At 34.8% G+C, this 20,762-nt stretch overlaps 1 protein-coding gene across 1 annotated transcript; it reads right to left on the bottom strand.

The window, feature by feature from the left end:
• Positions 1-14,123: 14,123 nt before the first annotated feature.
• Positions 14,124-17,465, bottom strand: LOC145619879 (uncharacterized). The gene is made up of 2 exons (XM_081674567.1): positions 16,175-17,465; positions 14,124-15,658 (listed from the first exon to the last, which is right to left on the bottom strand). The coding sequence occupies exons 1-2, from the start codon at positions 17,463-17,465 to the stop codon at positions 14,124-14,126; spliced, it is 2,826 nt and encodes a 941-aa protein (XP_081530693.1).
• Positions 17,466-20,762: the final 3,297 nt, after the last annotated feature.

Below are 20,762 nucleotides of genomic sequence, written 5' to 3'. Positions count from 1 at the left end.
CGATTCGAAACCGACTAAAAAATATTCGATTAAGATTTTGACTCGCATGAATATAATAATTTAGCATGACTCAACTTTAAAAATTGATCCGATCCGACCCGACCTCATTGAACCCAGTCCGAATACCCGAATGGACACCTCTACATAGTCCGTTTGGCAAGGTGTCGTTCTGTCGTATCACTTACATGCCTTGCTTGGTAAAGTGTCTTTAGCTTATTGAGTCTTATCAGAGGTTTAATCATTTTTAAAAGATAATTTGGATGTTTGGTGGAAAACTTTATTGGAACAGTTGTTTTGGCTCAAAAGCTATTTCAAAATAGCTCATAACAAAGTATAAAGAGCTTTATTGAAATTAGCTCATTCAACGATTAACGTTTTAGCTAAATACACTAAAATACTTAACAATTAATAGGTATTTATCAAACACTTTTACGTACATAATCAACTATTTACAATCAGCTAATCTAATTAGCTTGTTAATTCAGTTAATACAAACAGTTATATCAATTAGCCACCAGCTAACTACCAAACGGGGCCATAATCTAGAGCTTTCGTCCATAAGTTAGAGATATTACGTACAAATCGTAGAATTGCGTTTAAAGGCTGAATAAATACAAAATGTTTCAAGCTAGAGTTGTTGCTCCTTAGACTACTAGTGGCAGGTATTAGATCCAACATGGTTGCCTAGCTTAATTACCACCACTACATCTGCTTCCTTGACTTAGTTGACTACCTCCTAGAGCCCTCGCATAGCTTTGCATTTGTTATCCTCCTTAGCAATTACGTACTTGCAATGCAAATAGTAGTTTTCCATCATGAGGTATGGACGTATGGTTACTTGAGTTTAAGAATGAGGGAGCCCTAGTTAATCTATTAGGTCAACAAATTTTGTCAATCTATGCTTAGTCATTGTTTAGTCATGTCATCAAAGTAGACATTAATATTCCATTGAAACTTCAACCTTCCTTCCATTGACACCTCCCACTTCCTTCCACCGACACCAACCACTTCCACCATGCCGACACCTTCTGCATCACCACCTCCTTACACCGACACCATCTGCGTCATCTCCACCATTCACTGAAACCATCATCTTCTACCGACGACATCACGACAGCTTCGCCACCAAATTAAACGAAATCCGATAAAAAGGTGAAATTAAGGGCATGGTTCACCTAAAAGAAAGGGGTAGGTGCAATGCTATTCTCCTCCATTAATGCTACCCTTGGAGCTTCAATCAATTTCTGTCAGAAAATTTTGAAAATCGCCATCCTTTTATAAAATAGAATTAAACATCATAAAAAAGGATGTCGTACCGTGCTCATCACCAATGCCTTCTTGTTGGTGGTTGCCGACAACAGGGGTACTGTCAAAGTGGTGGTGATTGTGGTCGTTGCGTTAGGGCATGAGGCTTGGTGTTTACGGTGGTAAGTTTGCCGTTCAACTGGAAAATGGTGATGGTGATTTGGCAATATTGCCTAATCATCTTATGCTTTTACCAAATTATCCTTACTAATTGAAGGAAAAACCTGAAATGTCCTTATGATTGACAATTTTTGTTGATCTAGTAGATCAACTTGCATTGTTTTTCCTCTTTAAGAATTACTCATTTACTCCTAATATTATCGTATTGAGAATTTCAATTTGTGAAATTACTCATTAGGACAGAATCTTGATCTCTAAAATGACTCAACAAAGAGACAAAAAAAAATAAAAATAAAAAAAATAAATAAATCGATAAGCAATAGTGCTGTCAAATTTTAAACCGAAACCGTTTAACTGCCCGAAACCGACCGACCCAAATGAGAACCGAACCGATTAAAAACCGAAACCGACCCGAACCGTATTTTAGTAAACCCGAAACCGAATCGACCCGAATAATGTTAAACCGTATAAGAACCGAACCCGTTAACAAACCGAACCAAATATAAACCGAACTGAAAGGAAACCGAACCGAAAAAGAACCGAACCGTATTTAACCCGAAACCGATTCCAACCCGAAATCGTTTAAACTGGCAAAAAAACCGTTTACACCAGACCGTTAGCAAACTGCTACCCGTTTGCACCAAACCATTTAAAAACCTAACTGATTGTAAACCGAACTGGTTATAAACCGAACTGTTTATGAACCAAAGCGCTTCTAAATCGAACCGTTTACAAACTTTTTTATATAATTGAATGGATTTTTTTTTTGACGGGAATATAATTAAATGGATTAAATATTAGAATATTTTTTTTAAAATAGCAAGGCAAATCATTCATTAAGGTCTTAAGGATAATCAGTGTTCACAAACAAGAGCAAAACAAGCCTCAGGTAGGGCGTAGAGGTGTTCAAATCCGGGTACCCGCTTTTTCGGGTAGTTCAAAAGTCGGCCCATGTCCCGACTCGAGAAAACCGAGTACATGGGGTACCCGAGCTTATCAAATCCATTCTACTAAGATTATAATTAATTAAAACAAAATTATAAAAATAATAGTAACAGGCAGACCAGCAACAATTACAAAGCCATAATCCAAAAATCCAAAAAATTGAAGGATCTTGTAATATTTTATCATACTTTATCATAGGCAAACCACATTAACAATTAATAATGAACATCTTCCTTAAAACTCATAGCTAAACTGGACCCATCTCAAACCATGAAAACATCTAAATTAACACTGCAACTTGCAGTCATCGTCATGTGCTTGTTTGCGGTGAGTACTCGCGTAGTCACCGGCTTGCCGTTTCGGTAGGATATCCGTCGGACGTCATTTGACTATGTGAGAAAGGGAATGAGGGATGATTGTGGTCGACGGCAAAACTATAATGATTTTGGGGGTTTCAAAACTAGAAGAAATTCGCTTGTCTGTCAAAGAATACACAAGAAATGAAGTAGAATTAGAAAGAGGAGAGAGAGAGAGAGGAACAGCAAGAGAGGAAGAGAGAGAGAGAGAAAGAGAGAGAGAGAGGAACAGCAAGGGCGCGGCGGAGAGAGAGAGAGAGGAAGATTGATAAGTGATAACCCTAATTCCAAATTGGGCTTCAAAAGGGTTTCATGTAAATCTAACCATTGATTTTTTAATCTATGGTTTAGATTGGTGATCTGTGTATGTTGTGGGAGAAAGAATCTAATCATTGATTTTTTTAATCTATGGTTGAGAGTGGTGATCCGTGTGTGTTGTGGGAGAAAGAATCTAACCATTGATTTTTTAATCTATGGTTGAGAGTGGTGATCCATGTGTGTTTGTGTGTTGTACATTCATCTACAAAAATATTATTCCCTCAATATTTTTTTGCCCCATTTGATCGGGATCAGTGCCCAAGACACGTATTAAAACATCTACTAGTATATCTTTATTTTCATACACGTAAAAATTATAAAAACGTTATATTAATAAAATGTATAAATAGATAAATTTAAAAAGATCACTAATGAGTCTATAACTTTGTACTAATACATACAAATAACGATGATACGAATATTTAACTATGAGATGGTTAGATGCCACGTGTTGATAATGTGTACATATGATCGATTGAACTAATCAATATTACCTTGTTAATTAGTCATTAGTGTTTTCTTTCATTATACAAATCAAAGCACTTTGTAATATCTTCATAAATCATGAAAATATATAATGATAAACGAGTCATAATTATCAGTCTTGTTGACTAATCAAGTATCGAATTACCAAATTGCAAATTTCCATTTCACAAGAAGTCAAGAACTCATCAAATCATGATTATGATACTATGCGTAGTATATAAATGATTAAATAAGAAGCATATAATAACCTAATTGTAAAACAATAATACATTAACACACTAACTCTTATAATCTACTTCGTAATAAACTAGTAAAATCAGTATGACTAAACTTGAAACAGAACATAATATGTATTTATAAAATCAATGAGAATTTGTTTATAATATGATGCCTAAATAAGAAATGATTCGCGACTTGCCGACTTTATATAAAACTTGTGAACGCAAAAGGTTAGCAAGTACTATCAAATTTCAAACCAAAACCATTTAACTGCCCGAATCCAAACAACTCGATAAACAATTTATTTTTTGAAACCGAAAACTGACCCGAACCGTAATTTAGTAAACTTGAAATGGAACCGATATGAATAACGTTAAAGTGGTTAAACCATCGAAGAACCGAACCAGTTATAAACTGAACCGAAAAAGAACCGAACCGAAAAAGATCCGAACCAGTTATAAACTGAACCAAAAAAGAACCGAACTGTTTCTAACCCGAAACCGCTTCCAACCCGAAACTGTTTGAACCGGGATAAAAACCGTTTACACCGCACCGCCTGCACCGAACCGTTTACTACCCAGACTGTTTACAACCCGAACCGAATTAAAACCGCTTAAGAATAAACCGAAACCGAATCGAACCGATAACTATTTAAACCGAACCAAAACCGACCCGTGAGACAAATAAACCGATTCCAAACCGACCCGATTAACTACCGAACCGATTTAAAATCGAACCGAAACCGAACTGTCAAACCGTTTTGACAGTGCTAGGAAGCAATAATATAGCTTGTATAGTACTCCGTATAAACTTAGACCCTATTCTTTTGAGTTGTACTTCTCTGCTCTTTTGTGCATAATATATTAATGAAAACTAATTATTAAATAATTAACTTTTAGAAATTACGGAGTAGTAATTAATATAATCTATAAATAAAGCATATAGGCATATGAGATACGACAATTTGATCAAACTTAAACAAGATTAAACAAATCATGAATTTTTTCACAAACTTCATCAGTTAATCATGCGAACAACAAAATAAAGATTATTGAAGAAATACATTATTAAAAGAAGTTTGTAGTGGCCTTTAATAACATGACTCCAGCATAAAACATACGCGATAGATCGATTCTGGTTTGATCTCATTGGCATATACCATCAAACCATCCACTGCAGGAGTATCCATCGCAACATGAACCAGCATAGCAAGACTCCTCAAGTACAAAGCACCGACTACCGCCTTCTAAGCCAGCTAGTATCAACATTCTTTTTCTTGAACTCTGGGCGGCTGCTGCAGCACCGGTGGCCGCCATCATGACAACAACGGCGACGATGAGTAGAAGAAGTGGTACAGACATTTTCCCCTTCATCTTCGACCTTCGATCTGTTATAATACTACTGTACTATTCTTTGGTATTTGGGTGCTCCTTCAGTTTTTCAGTTTCTCCTTTTATAATCCTTAATGCAATGAAGGTCAATGCTTCGTTGCTTCATCATGGAGTACGTGTTTACAGCATGGACATGTACGAAGTAGGATATTATAATAGCTTGTGGGGCTGTGGGTAGATGCTTAATAAACTTGAAAAAGCAGGACTTTTTGATAATGCCAAAAGGGGGAAAAGAAGAAGCAAACATAGAGACTGAAGTTGTTCTGGGTTCCAGTTGAGAAAGTATCAGAAACTTTCTTCTGATATGATGCTTATAGTTTAGTTTACTTTTTGTCTTAGTTATTTTTGTTTTTAGTTTTTGTTTTTATCAAGTTGTGTGTTTATTTTCTGTCTCTTATTCAAAAATTCAAAAATACGACCTTCTATTTGTTTTAACTTTCTCATCATCAAAAAGGGGGAAATTGTTGATGTATAAAGGTTTTGATGATGAGGAACTTAAACTACAGCAAACTCATCTCATAAAGGTTTTTCAAGTGTTTGTTTAGCTAAGGTGAAATTGATCTTGGAGATGGAAGAAGTAGCTGATGCTAGGAAGACTTGAAGAAGTTCTTTATCCAGAAAGTTATTCACAATAGAAGATGAGTTCCCTAACAGGAACGTTCCCTAGCAGGAACTTGAAGATGGCTGACTAAGATCTTTGGAGGAACTTAGTAAAGCGTGGAGCCCAAGTAAACCTACCAGATCAAGAGCGCAGCGCAGCAGCAGTTTAGTTAAGATTTTATCTTCTAGATTTATTGTTAAATATGTTAAGTAGGATATGCATGGAATTTATTAGAGGCGTGACAAGATAGCTTGGCAAATTAATTAAAATCGGAAAAGATAAAAAGATAGAAATTGAAAAAGATTTTAATTTAAATGTTTATTTCTTAAAATCAGTTTGTTGAAAAGATATTATGCTTTTTAACTAAATATTTCTATCTTATTTTCTGAAAAGATTTTCTTCACAAAGATTTGCTTAAAAAACGGGTTTTAAGATAAATTAAGTTTAACTTATTTATCTTTATGAAAACCTACTTTCTATACGAGTCATGCTTGTATAAATAGTAGAGAATGAAATGAGTTAAGGTTTTTGTGAGTTTTATGCGTGAAGAATTACAGAGCTTTAATTGTGTAAGTTTGCCAAGCTTATAAACTTGTCATATTAGTTTCGGGTTTCATGCATAGCTTGCCTATCATATACTAGGTGTTTATTTCTTGTATTTGGTTTGGGTTATTTGGGTGAGAGTATTCTGTTATCATTGCATATAGAGAAAACTTCTGGTGAGAAGGGGAAGATTGTACTTGGGGAGTACGAGAGAGTCTAAGTGTGGGACTTAGACAGGGTAGAACAGGGTGCTGTTCTGTAGAGAGTTCGTTTAGGAACTTGAGAGTATACACTTAATTATAATAGGTTGTAACTTGGTGTTTGCCCTGTTATAGTGAAAGTGTTTGTGTTTGAAATCCCTAAGGTAGGGTCGAGGTTTTACTTCTAGTTGGACACTAGAAGGTTTCCTCGTAAAATACTGTGTGATTTGCAAGTTCCTGTTGTATTCTGTTTTATATTTCGAAAAGTAGTCACTAGGAACTCACCTATAATTCACCCCCCCTCTTGTAGAGTTCGTCTCAACTAACACTTCAGTTTTCCAATTTCCCTTTTTATATAGTCCGTACTATGTAATTCAATGAAGGTCAATGCTTCATTGCTTCATCATGTAGTGTTTACAACATGGACATATACGAAGGATCTTGCTGGCAACAGCAATGCCATATTGCCATGATACCCGACTTTTACGGGGTACGGAGTATTAATTATTTCTAGTCTACTTGACTTCTTTATTTATTGTTTTGGGAAATTGACAACTTATAACACAATAACCTTTTGCAAAATCTTAGTCACTGTATTTTAAGTGCATCACTTTTATCGACATATATGCCAATGGAAAATTATGTTTAGTTTGAGACTTTGACAAGCTAAAATCAGGCCTGATTAATATATATTAGCTCAGGTCAATTGACCATATTGAATTAGATATATGTCGAGTCAATTTCGGGTCAGGTTGAGTTCAAATCAAATCAAATCGGTTCGATTTGAGTTCAAGTCAGGTAAAATCAGTTTTAGGTTGAGTTCAAACAAGTTCAATCAGTGTCGGGTTAATTTCAGATTGGGTCAAAATCATTTGGGTTGAATCAGGTCGATTATAAATCAGATCGGGTTTGAGTCTTGAATTTCTCATGTCAAATTTAGCTGATTACAGTTCAAAATGAATTCAGATCGAATTAGTTTTGAGTCTTTTGGAACCTCAAATACTGAGTAAGAGTAATATATAATTTACCAGTATTATACTATATTGTATATTTGCATAGGCAAATGAGATACGACAATCTGAAGCTGAATTTAATCAAGATTAAAGAAATCATGAAAATTTTCACACGCTTTATTAAATATCATGCAAACAACAAAGATAAGTGAAAGTACATTAGAGTAGAAGTAGCTCCTCGTTAGTGAACTTTTTCACACGCTTCATTAAATCATGCGAACAACAAATCGAAGATTATTGAAGAAATACATTTAAAGTTTGTATAGTAGCCTATAATAACATGACTACATAAAACATACACTATAAATTTTGGTTTGATCTCATTGGCATATTTACATGTACATGCATGTTCGAAGGAGGTGTTCCAAACGGAGGGTTGAGAGATATTGCCATGATACCCGACTACCCAACTTTTACGTAGCATTGATTATTCCTAGTCTACCTTGACTTCTTTAATTATTACCAGTATTGTTTTAAGGGAATTGTTAACTTATATAAATTCTATAATTTTAATAATGCATATATGGTAATGATGGTTAAAGACGTGGATTGAAAATTGTGCAAAAATGTACTTCCTCCGTCCCCAAAACTTCGACCCTTTTGGGTTGATTTTGCGGTTATTAAAAAAATTAAATATAAAGAAGTAAACATATATTGGAATGATAACTTTACATGGGATTTATAAAAAGTAAAGAGAGAAAGTAATAAAAGTACATGGAAAAACAAAATTTTATATGTGAAGAAGCTAATTTTGCACAAATATTATTGCAAATTATTGGTGGATATTTTAATACAAATGGATCGATCATTTTGAGACTGAAATTAGGCCAAAAAGGTCGAAGTTTTTGGGACAGAGGAAGTACATGGTTCAAACAAAAAGAATGTCAATTTGGGTAAGTTATCATTCATACTGGGTAGAATGTCAATTTGGGTAACCGAATGAAGTTTGGGTTGATCCAAGCTATATTGGGTTTGTTTGGGTCAAATATGTTTCGATCTAAGTCATCTTTTTTGTGCAAATTATTTTACGGAAATAGGTGCACCATGCATATATGCTTTTGAACATTTAGTAAAAAAAATCTGAACAATTATAAATTTTGAACAGCTAGTAAAAAATATCCGAACATCAAAATTTTTGAATAATTATTAAAAATATCTGAACAATCGCAATGTGCCACATACTTTTGAACATTTAGTAAAAAAGAATATGAACATATGCAAATTTTGAACATTTAGTAAAATAAAATTTACGTAGCATTGATCATTCCGACTAACTTGACTTCTTTATTTATTACCAGTATTGACTTAGGGTAAATTGTTTATACCGCCCACCTTGACTTCTTTATTTATCACCAGTATTGTTTTAGGGTAAATTGTTTACTTTAACAAGTATAAATTCTATATGTTGAGATATATGCATTGAAACGGTGTCAATAGGTACACGATCATGTAGTCCATTGTACATGATCGTGTAGTCGGTGTTACTATGTACTTTTCAATATACATGGTCATGTGTACTACAAGACATGTCACGTAGCCGTGTGGTTCAAGGTACACGGTCGTGTGGTTTTGGTCCATGTAGTTATCAATTGGGCTTTGGCCCAAATCAATTTATGTTTTGGAGAGTTCTGTTTATACCCTTTAGGGTTAAGCCTAGCCGAATCAGATAAGTTGAGTAATTTGAGAGTCTTTTGTTTTATCCTCATCTTTGTGATCTGAGAGAGATAATTGGTCTCAAATCTTTTCTTAATCCGATATGTAATTTGTATTCCTCAAGATCAATAAAACTATTACTCTCGTCTGACCGTTGACGTAGCCAACACATCGTTGGTGAACCACGTAAATATGTGTATGTTTTCTTGTTAATTTTGCATTCAATATTTGTTCTTTGTCACATCCATTATAACAAAATTATTTTTAATAATGCATCCATGATAATGATTGTTAAAATCGTGGATTGAAAATTGAGCAAAAATGCAAATGGTTCAAACAAAAAGAAATTAAATGAAGTGCATACTTTGATTTGTAATAAAGTTGTAAGTTATCATTCATATTGGGTAGAATGTCAATTTGGGTAAACGAATGGAATTTGGGTTGACCTAAGATAGGTTGGGTTTGTTTGGGTCTGATATGTTTGGATCTAGGTCACCCTTTTTAGCGCAAATTCTTTTATGAAAACTTTAAACATTTAGTAAAAAAAAAAAACAGGAAAATTTAACAAGAATAATCCAACCTTTGCTCGATTCTCCCAAAATAATCCCGCCTTTTGATTATTCCAGAATAACCCAACCTTTAGGGGGTATTGTCTTTTAACGAACCTAGGTTACCTGTTACTTGAACAAACGGTTATCATTTTTTTTTTCTTTTTTTTTGACAAATTCTTTTTTCTTATTTTTTAAATCTTTTTTTAATTTTAATCCTTTCCTAACCTTTCTCACTCTTCTCCTTCCTCATCCTCTCTGCATTTCAGATTACGACAACCGCCACCCCCCTCCCCACGTCATCCCGCCCTTAGCCCTCCTGTTACCTCGCGTCGCCACCCTTGCATCAACCATTCAGCCCCACCCGTTCTCGTTAATACCGATTTATCGCTGCTACTTCCTCTCTCTTCCTTTTTTTTTGTTTTAATTCATCACCACCATTAAACCTATCATGTGTAAGGCTTAGATGGTTAAATTTAACTACATAAAACCATAATTGAAGTATTGGAAAGGTAAGTGTGTGGTTTTTCAAGGTGATTTGGGGTTTTATAATTGTGTGTGGTTTGGATTTTGTGGTGGCGGTGGTGGTGTTTCGTGTGAGTGAGGTGTTGATAGATTGTAGTGGTGATGGTTCGCGTGAGTGAGGTGGTGTTGATGGACTGTGGTGGTGGTGGTTTGCGTGAGACTTGTGAGTGAGGTGGTGTTGATACTTGATAGATTGTGGTGGTTGTGTTTCATGGGGGGTGGGAGTTTTGGTGGTGGTTGTTGCTAGTGAGTGGAAGTTTGTGTGGCGGCATGTGTCGTTGAGTGGTGATGTTGTGGACTTGTGGGTGTGATTGGTTGGTAAGTGGGAGGAAGGTGGTGGAAATGGAGGAAGGTGGTGGTGTTGGAGATGAAAGAGAAAGAAGAGAGAGGAAGCGAGAGAAAATTGGGTGATTTTTTTGTTAATTAAATTTTAATTTTAATTTTTTTTTATTTATAAAAATAAATTCAAATTAATCAATAAGGAAGTGACATGTGGCTTAGTAACTCAATCAATGGGTAAGGTGACCTACTAGGGTTGATGAGAGAAAATGGGTAGCAAAGGTTGGATTATTATTCTAGAATAATCAAAAGGTAGGATTATTTTGGGAGAACCAAGCAAAGGTTGGATTATTCTTGTTAAATTTTCCAAATAAAAAATCCTAACATCGCAAATTTTGAACATTTATTACAAATATTTGAACAATCGCAAGGTACCACGCCGATACTTTTGAACATTATTTAGTAAAAAAGTCAGAACTATTGCAAAATTTGAATATTTAGTAAAAAAAATCCAAACATCGCAAATTTTAAATGCCTAGGGTTTTAGCTAGAAATAATTTGTAACGTAAATGGGCACGTTGTCTAGGCGTCTAACTCTTCTAGATGGACCATGGTGCACAATGGACTTATTTTCCTTTTGAACGGGTTATTTTCGGGTCATTTATGTTTTTAGGTCAGGTTTATTCTGGTTTGATTTAAGTTTTGTTCAATTTGAATAGGATTAGGTCAATTCTAATGCAAATCCTTTCAAGTTTGGCTGAATTTGGTTTGGCTTTGACCAAATTTGATATTCAAATAAGGTCATTTTTAAATAAGAGTAATTTCTAGGTTATTTCCTATTAGTGGGTCATTATTATGTCATTTATATGTCATTTTTTTTTTTGAAAGAATATGTCATCTTTCATATCATGTCATTTAAAATTAAGGAGTATTATATTAGTTTATTCTAATTAGATCAGTTCCTATGTCATTTTTAGTTTTAAGCCAAAATAAACTCTAATTTATCAATAACTTATTATAATTTATCTATATAAGTAACACGATAATTTAAGTAATGAACTAATGATATATTAATAGTTGACTACATATTGATTGAATTGAACTTGAGTACAGTAAAACCTTCCAATTGGAGATACACATTTTTTTTATTGCATTATACAACTTAGGGCCTGTTCACATTTACTTAATTTCAGTTCAGCTCCAATCAGTTCAGTTCAGTTCAGTTCAGTTCCAATCAGTTCAGTTCAGTTCAGTTCAGTTCAGCTCTTAATTTCCCTCTCACATAAAATATTCATTTCAGCTCAATTCAGTTCAGTTCAGTTCAGTTCAGCTCAATTCAGTAAATATGAACAGGCCCTTAATTATTGTTATCACAACTTATCCTTCCAAAAGAATACTCTTAACAAATAATTACATGAATCAAAGTCATTAAGTTTAAGAAAAAAAATAAAAGGAAGATTGATAATATATAGGATGGGTTGAAAAATGTGCAATTTGAAATCATGTCGATTCATATCACGTTAAAATCAAGTTGACTGGTTGGTTATTGGTTCAGGTCAAAATAGATAGATTAGATTTAATTCGGGTACTAGTCAGGTTACTTTTGATTCAGGTTGAGTTCAGGCCGGGTCAATCTAGTTCAAGTTGGGTAAATTAAACTAAAGTAGAGCTGTATGTAAAGTAGGTCGTTTGTAGCAGCCTATAACATAATTACATACGTACGTAAATACACGATAGATTATGGTTTGATCTCATTGGTATTAATGGCATGTACCACCAACCCACTCGCTGCAAGAGTAGTTCTCGCAACATGTACCAGCAATGATACAATACTCCCGAAGAACGTTGCACCGGGCTGCGGGTTCGGCTCCTATGCTCAACAACATTCTTTCTCTCAAATTCTGGGCTGCGGCTGCGGCACCAGTGGCCACCATCATAACAACGACGACGAAGATGAAGGTCAATGCTTTCATTTCTTAAACATGCAGTGTTCAGTTGTTCACAAAGTAACATGGACATATACGAGCTAGGATATAACTAGCTGGCAACAGCCTAGCAATGCCATATTTCCATCTTAATTTGCCATGATACCCGACTTTTACGTGGAATTAATTATTCCTAGTCTACCTTGACTTCTTTTTTTTTTAACATAACTAGAAGAAATATATATATTAAAAGGCTACAGCCTTAGTATTTACAATACGTCCCATAATAATTACAATGATAAACGTTGTAGCAGCAAAAAAAGCCTATGCAATAGGCCATAAATACATCCGAGATTAAGCTCCTATAATGAGCCACCAAAAAACTAAACTGTCAGTTATACCTAGCCATAGAACCAACCCCAACCAAAAGCTGTTGACATCCAGAACTGAGAACAGAGCACCTACATGATTACTGAGCTTCTGCTGCTGCTGCAACACGCTCCTTTTCAGCTTCATACAGCTCAGAAACACAATCAGGGACTAGGTAGTGAGTTTTATACCCAACTGCCATTTCTCTTCCAAAAATAGCAAGTCTATGAGCTAATTCATTGGCTTCCCTTGGAATGTGAGTCACCACAACCACCTCAAACTTGGAAAGAACAGTAGCAACATCACAAATTGCAGCAGCTAACTCGTGGTGTGGATTTGGGCCTGCTGTCATGAGCATGTCTCTAAGAACCTTAGCATCAGTTTCAACAATCACCTTCTTAACCATTAGATCCTCAGCAATCGAAAGCCCATCATTCAAGGCATACAACTCAGTGAGAAGGGGAGAGATAGCATCATATTTGTAGGAGAATCCCACATACCAAGAACCATCCGACCTCCTGATAACACCTCCTCCAGAAGAAACAGCTGAGTTTAACCAAGCACCATCTGTATTGATTTTAAAATAACCATCCCTAGGAGCTTCCCAACCTGCAGCTGATGAACCTGACCTAGAGCTTTTCCTTTTGTTATTAACCTGTAACAATGAAGCAGAAATCTTATAATCGAAGTAAAATTTAGTAAAAAGAGAGATAGGGCCAATCTGTTTATTTTCAAAAACTGTATTATTTCTATGCAACCATAAGTGCCACAAAGCAATTCCAAAGATTAACTTCCAATTCCTATCCAAACCTAGATTATAATTAATCCAAGTTTTCCAAGTCGAGTTTTTAAAAATATTAAAATCAAAATTTTTTGGAAGATAAACTTTTCCAAAGATATCATTCCATAAGATAGAAGAGGCAAAACAATCTCTAAAGATATGTATGTGAGATTCCGAGAAAAGATTGCATCTTGAACATATAGGAGAAATAAGAGGCATATAACTTGCCAATGTTTCAACTACTGGGAGAATCGAATGAGCACAGTTCCACAAGAACATTCTATATTTAAAAGGAATTTGAACTTTCCATAAACTCTTCCAAGAATTTAAGCTAGAAGAAATTAAACACTTCCCTTTTAAAAGATGATGATAAGCTGATCTAATATTGAAAATGCCATCCTTACTCAAATCCCAAGTAATGAAATCCTCAAGGTTAGCAAACCTTGATAAAGGAGTAGCCTTGATCATATTGAGAATATGCTGGGGAAGAAGATGTTCTATATCATTCAAGAACCAAGATTTATTCCTAATTATGTCAGACACCTTCTAATCAATCATATGAGTAGGAATATCACAAATAATGCTGTCCTTAAAGGGAGCAGTATCTAACCAATGATGATGCCAAAGGGAGGTAGAAGTCCCATTACTAATCCCCACCCTTAAACCCGAAGCAAGTAATTCTCTACCTTTCAAAATATCCTTCCAAATCTGAGAACTAGAAGAACTAACATGACATTCAAACAAACCTGATTTCTTGAGATACTTTTCATTGAAAATTCTGACCCAAAGTTTCTCAGGCTTTGTTAGCATAGTCCATCCTAATTTAGCCATAAAGGCTATATTCCACAATTTCAATCTCCTCACTCCTAATCCCCCTATCTCCATAGGCTTAGTTACATGATTCCAAGCTATTCTTGTAGAATATCTAGTTTTATCAACCTTATTCCACAAAAATTTTCTACAGTTTCTTTCAATATCATCACAAACAGCCATTGGAAGGATACTAGTTTGCATTAAATAAACAGGATAAGAGGATAGAACAGACTTAACCAATGTACATCTCCCTGCCATGTTCAATAATCTAGACTGCCATCCTTTAATCTGATTAAATGTTTTATCAAGCAAACCAAAATAATCACTCTTTTTCAATTTGTTAGGATGAATTTCAACCCCTAAATATTTTCCAAAAGAAGAAGTGGAGGTGAAATTAAATTCAGTGATCAAATCCTTTCTTATATTGTGATTCATTTTTCTTGGAAAAATTACAGTAGATTTATTTTGATTAACTCTTAATCCAGATTTATCACCAAAATCCTGCAAAACTTGCATAATTAATTGAATATTACATTTCGAAGCCTGTCCAAAAAGGAAGACATCATCTGCATAAAAAATATGGGACAATGAAATTGATTTTGTAACTCTTAAAGGCTTCCAAAGTTTCTGATTTACTTTACTTTCAATCATCAAGGAAAGTCTCTCAAGGCATAGCACAAAAATATAAGAAGACATGGGGTCACCTTGTCTAATACCCCTTGAGGGAGTAAACTCACTTGTTATTTCTCCATTCCAAAGGACAGAAATTTGAGGAGACGTGATGCAATACATAATCAAGTTAACAAAATTCATTGGAAAATTAAAACCAATTAAGGTTCCCTCAATGAAATTCCATTCCAAGCTATCATAAGCTTTTGTAAGGTCAAGCTTAAGAGCCATAATGTTTTTCCCAATTTTAGCCTTGTGAAAAATGTGAGATATTTCTTTAATAATGATAACATTGTCCTCAATTCCCCTACCTTGAATGAAACTAGATTGCAAGGGACTAATCAAATTATCCAAAAAGGACCTAAGTTTACAAGAGATTAGCTTAGTAATTAACTTATAAACTGTATTACACAATCCTATTGGCCTAAATTGAGTCAAATTAATCGGATTATCAACCTTAGGAATTAGAGAAATATAAGACTTGTTGATATCCGGATTAAAAGAACCTTTTGCAAAACTATCAGTACATAATTTATGAAGAATATGACTGAAAGCATCCCAATTAGCTTGAAAAAATCGTGGCTGAAGACCATCAGGTCCTGGACATTTCAGGCTCCATGCTAAACAAACAATTTTTAACCTCAACCATACTTGGAATGTAATTAGAAAGAAATCTATTATCATCAGCAGATAAAAAATTAGAGGGATTAAAAAATCCAGAGCCACCCCTATTCCTAATTTTGGATTGAAAAATATTTTTATAAAAGTCTATAGCCATACTCTTTAAAATTGAATCATCAGTGATCCAATTATCATTCGAATCTTTAAGACACAAAATCTTTCCTCTACTTTTTTTAATTTTGGCCAAAATATGGAAGTATTTAGTATTTAAATCACCATTTTTCGCCAATTAATCCCTGCCTTTTGAGCCCATATAATTCTTTCTTTATCATAAATATCTTTTAATTCCTTTAATAAATCTTTTTCCAAATTCATCAAGAAAACCGAATTTTTAGCAGATAAATATTTTTGGATACCACCTATCCTAGCCAAAAGTCTATCTTTTTTGTATTTTAAATTTCCAAAAATATTGTGGTTCCAATTCTTAATATTACTGTGAAAATTTGCTAATCCTAAAATATAATCATCACAAGGTTCCATCCAATTGCTTATAAAAAAGCTATTGAAATCAGGATGGGAAAGCCAAACTTCTTTACATCGTAAGGGAAAAGGACCATTAACAGTGGGATTAGAACAATCAATCAAAATAGGGGAGTGATCAGAATATGTAAAAGGGAGATGAAAAACCTTAGAATGCGGAAATTGCTCCACCCAAGCCGCGTTTCCTAGAGCTCGATCAAGGCGTTGTCTAATAAGAGTAGTCCCTTCCCTTGCATCACTCCAAGTGAAGGGATTTCCATTGTAGCCCTTATCAAACAAACCGGCAGCATTAGTGAAATTAACCATATCCCTACATTGAGCATGTCTAAAACCACGCCCTCCAGACTTCTCACTTTGCGAAGTCACTTCGTTTAAATCTCCAAACAAGAGCCAAGGTGTATCCGGAGGTGGAAGATCAGATTGCATCTCCCTCCATAATGCATGCCTTTCTTTAGGTGTAGAAGGAGCATGCATACCAGTAACCAAGGCTTCCCTATTAATATTCTTAAAATGAAACAAGGCATGAAAAAACGAGAAATCTTCCTTGAAATCAGCCACATCAACAACATTCCTCCAAAATAACCAAATACCACCTCTTTTATCATTCGCCTCCACTGCTTTGAAATCATGAAAACCAAGTTGTAGCATCACTTGCCTAGCCCTTAAGTCATCAGATTTTGTCTCAAGAAAAACGAAGACAGCAGGACGATGGATGTTGACCAAATGACGTGCATGTGGGATAAACTCATCCCTACAAGCTCCTCTCACATTCCATAAGATAAATTTCATCTTCAAATTAGGCAAAGGCCGCTGAAGAGTAACTGACGGGCGATCAGAAGGACTAGGATTCAGGGGAAGGTAATACTCCTCCCAATCCTTCCAAAACGCATCCATCCCTATTGGTAATACATCCTCTAACGACAATGGGGTCATTTGAGCTACAATTTCCCTCGGTCCCTGAAGGTATCGATAATACCTTATCTGCATTTGCATCCCCACCACCGCATTCTGTGAGATGAATGTTACGATAAGGCGATTTGCCATGTTTTGACCTCTGGTTTCTAATTGCAAGTGAAAAACCGGAATTCTTCTTGGAATTTGAAAGGGAAAGGTTTGATCCCTTTCCTCCGCCCGAAGAATAGACAATGCCTCCTGTTTCCTTTTCAAGGCGTCCAAAAGCCTCACTGCACCGGTGATCTCTGTCGGAGATCCTGGCCGTCGCTTGATCAACAGGGTTTGTATCATTGGAGATGACGGGAACAACTGAAGCGTGCTCAATTTCGACCCCGATCCCTGCTGCAACTCGTGAACTGGAATCCCCTGCAGAATCGGTTCCTTCCCTCGAGAATTCGAGTTTTATTTAATGTAATTGGGCAATTGTCAACTTATAATACAATTTTATTTTATTGTATTTTATTTTTTTTGGATGAAGATAAAAGCCTATATATATATATGTGTGTGTGTGTATATTCATTACCATATATGCATTATTACAAATTATAGAATTTATATAAATTTAACAATTTCCCCTAAAACAATACTGGTAATAATCAAAGAAGTCAAGGTGGACTAGGAATAATTAATGCTACCTAAAAGTTGGGAAAATTTGTTAGAAAAGTCCTTTTAAATATAAGCCTTTTTATTGTAAAGGTCATTTTGTAAAAAAAAAGGTGGCATAAAAGGTCCATTTATCGAACTTAGGTTGTGGTAAGGGTCCTTTGACCGAATTTCAACAGTTTGACTTTTTTTTTTTTTTTTTCCGACTAAAAAAAGTCATGTGTCTTGCACGAAAATCCATTTTTTCCCCTTTCCCTCTTTGTTAAACCCTAATTTCTTTATCTTCAACCTCAACACGAACCCTATTTTGAAATTAAAAAAAAAAAAAAAAAAAAAAACAAATTATCAAATCCGATTCTAATCCCTCACATTAAAATTGAAGGCAATTGAAGACAAATCAAGCCACGTCAGGAGAAAAGGGAAAAAAAGGATTTTAAGTGGTAATCTGCAACACTCGTGACTTTTTTTAGCCGGAAAAAAAGTCAATGGTCGGAATCCAGTCAAAGGACACTTGCCACAACCTAAGTGTGATAAAAAAACCTTTTATGCCACCTTTTTCATATAAGGACTTTTACAACAAAACTACCTACTTACAAGGACCTTTATGACAAATTTTCCTAAAAGTTGGATACTCGGATATATATCATGGCAATATGGCATTGCTGTAACCAGCTACTTATAGTATCCTACTTCTTACATATCCATGTTGTAAACACGTGTTGCATGATGAAGCATTGACCTTCATTGCATATAAAAAGGGGAACTGGAAAACTAAAGGAGCAAGTGAGCAACCAAAAACAAAAGAATAGTACAATAGTATTATAGCAGATCAGAAAGAGAATATGAAGGGAAAAATGTCTGTATCACTTCTACTGCTCATCGTCGTCATTGTTGGCATGATGGTGGCTACTGGTGCCGCAGCTGCCGCCCAAGGCTCGAGAAAAAGAATGTTGTTGCTAGATGGCTTTGAATATTTCAGCTTCGAAAGAAGGTGCTATACACTTGGGGGTTCTTGTTATGCTGGTTCATGTTGCCGTGAATACTCCTGCAGCGGATGGTTTGATGGTATATGCCAATGAGATCAAACCAGAATCTACCGTCTATGTTTTATGTAGTCATGTTATTTTAGGCTACTACAAACTTTTAATGTATTTCTTCAATAATCTTTCATGTCTTGTTCGCATCTATACTTCTATCTATACTTATATATTAAAAAAATTCCTAAGAAAGTCTATGTGTCACGTAGCCCCCTTCATCATAACGCCACATCATCTACTCAACTTCTTATTACGCCATGTCACCCACTCAACGCCACGTGGCTCTACCTTCTATATATTTTTCAATTCTCATTGCATGTTATGCACTAATATTAAAAAAAAATTGTTCTTCACAAGATTTGAACATGCTACCTCTAACTCTAAAGTTGAGCATCTTACCACCATTTCAATTCTCATTGCATGTTATGCACTAATATTAAAAAAAATTGTTCTTCACAAGATTTGAACATGCAACCTCTAACTCTAAAGTTGAGCATCTTACCACCAATCTATAGAATATTTTATGTTACTTCTTGAGACAAATATTAATATATATAACATATTATTTACAAGAAAAAAATTTAATGACCCGGGACATCGCCCGGGCCCAAACACTAGTTATTTAATGAAGTGTGTGAAAAAAATCATGATTTGTTTAGTCTTGTTTACTCGTATATTATATCTAATATCAGTATTTATGATAGCTTACCACTTTATTACTAATTGAAATACATTTTTTTTTTTAATGAACGAATCTATAATATTATTAAAACCCAAAATTAAGCTACGACATGGTTTGACATGTGTAAACTCGTACCTCAAGATAATTTGACGTCACATAAATTCTCCGTGTCATTACTCTTTGCACACACATATTGGAGTAATGTGTGAGCTCTAATAAAAACTATTAATAGGCATAACCTCGCTATAGTAATTATTTTAGTGCACTTAAAAATTCTTCATTCTTCATATGTGCAACATCTCTAAATTAAGTGGTGATCATTATAATGAGTCAAGTGATGTTCAGCGTTGGTCTCCGTCTATCACTGACTTGCCTGAAAATAGGAGTCGATCCGATTTCACAACCCCAAATTGCTTTCAAGACCGTCCTATTTTGCCACAATTTACATAAAAGATTTTTTTTTTATTATTAAAAAAAGAGGTCACATAAAAGGTTATATTAGACTTATTTTCTTATTTATTTATTTATTATAATTTGAACATAAATAATATCACTAGCAGCTAGGGGTGAATTCGTACTAAGCTTTAATTCATAATAGGAAAGGCTTGCCTATGATTACTTGGGATACAATCTGTCAGCCTAAATCTCAAGGTGGTCTTGGTCTCCGTAAATCGGATGCTATTAATTCTGCTTTCTTAGCTAAACTAATTCTGCCTGTTGGCTGGACACGGCACCTAATTTAGTCTAGCTGGCAACGGCAATCATTTCATTCAGAGTATTAATTATTCCTAGCTTAGTCTACCTTGACTTCTTTGATTATAGTTTTTGGGATAATTGTCTAACCTTTTGTATAATCTAATTTGTGACCAACAGAGCACGTAGGTATTATCTTATTACGTACAAGTCGTACATACGGAGTGCTATTGGCCTTGCAAAACACTAAAACTCATTCATAATACATAAAACATTAATACGGAAGGAGTACCGGTTTATCACCTTCTATCAAGTGGTATTTTTGTAGTTACCTTAGCCTTGAAAATTATGATTTTCAATACTTACCTCCACTTTTTTAGTTGACTCGTTTTCTTTTTGAGTATATTTTAATGTTTTATACGTTGCATTTACTAGCTAGTGTACCCTACTTGCTTTATTATTCTCTCTCCTTAATCTGTATGTCTAAATTGAACACGATAACTTAATAGAAACGGGGGAAGTATAAAACAATATAATTTGGAGACTTGAACCATAATGTTGGCTGATATAAAG

Source organism: Chenopodium album, chromosome 27, assembly GCF_948465745.1.
Source record: "Chenopodium album chromosome 27, dcCheAlbu1.1, whole genome shotgun sequence".
Taxonomy (NCBI): Eukaryota; Viridiplantae; Streptophyta; class Magnoliopsida; order Caryophyllales; family Amaranthaceae; genus Chenopodium; species Chenopodium album.
The sequence above is the reverse complement of the archived record's forward strand: the minus strand, read 5'-3'. Positions and strand labels throughout refer to the sequence as shown.

Coding starts and splice junctions, on each gene's coding strand:
- LOC145619879 (XM_081674567.1), bottom strand. CDS start 17,465: ATGATACAAACCCTGTTGATCAAGCGACGGCCAGGATCTCCGACAGAG. Junction 15,659..16,174: donor AGGATTAGCAAATTTTCACA/GTAATATTAAGA, acceptor TGAAATGTCCAG/GACCTGATGGTCTTCAGCCA.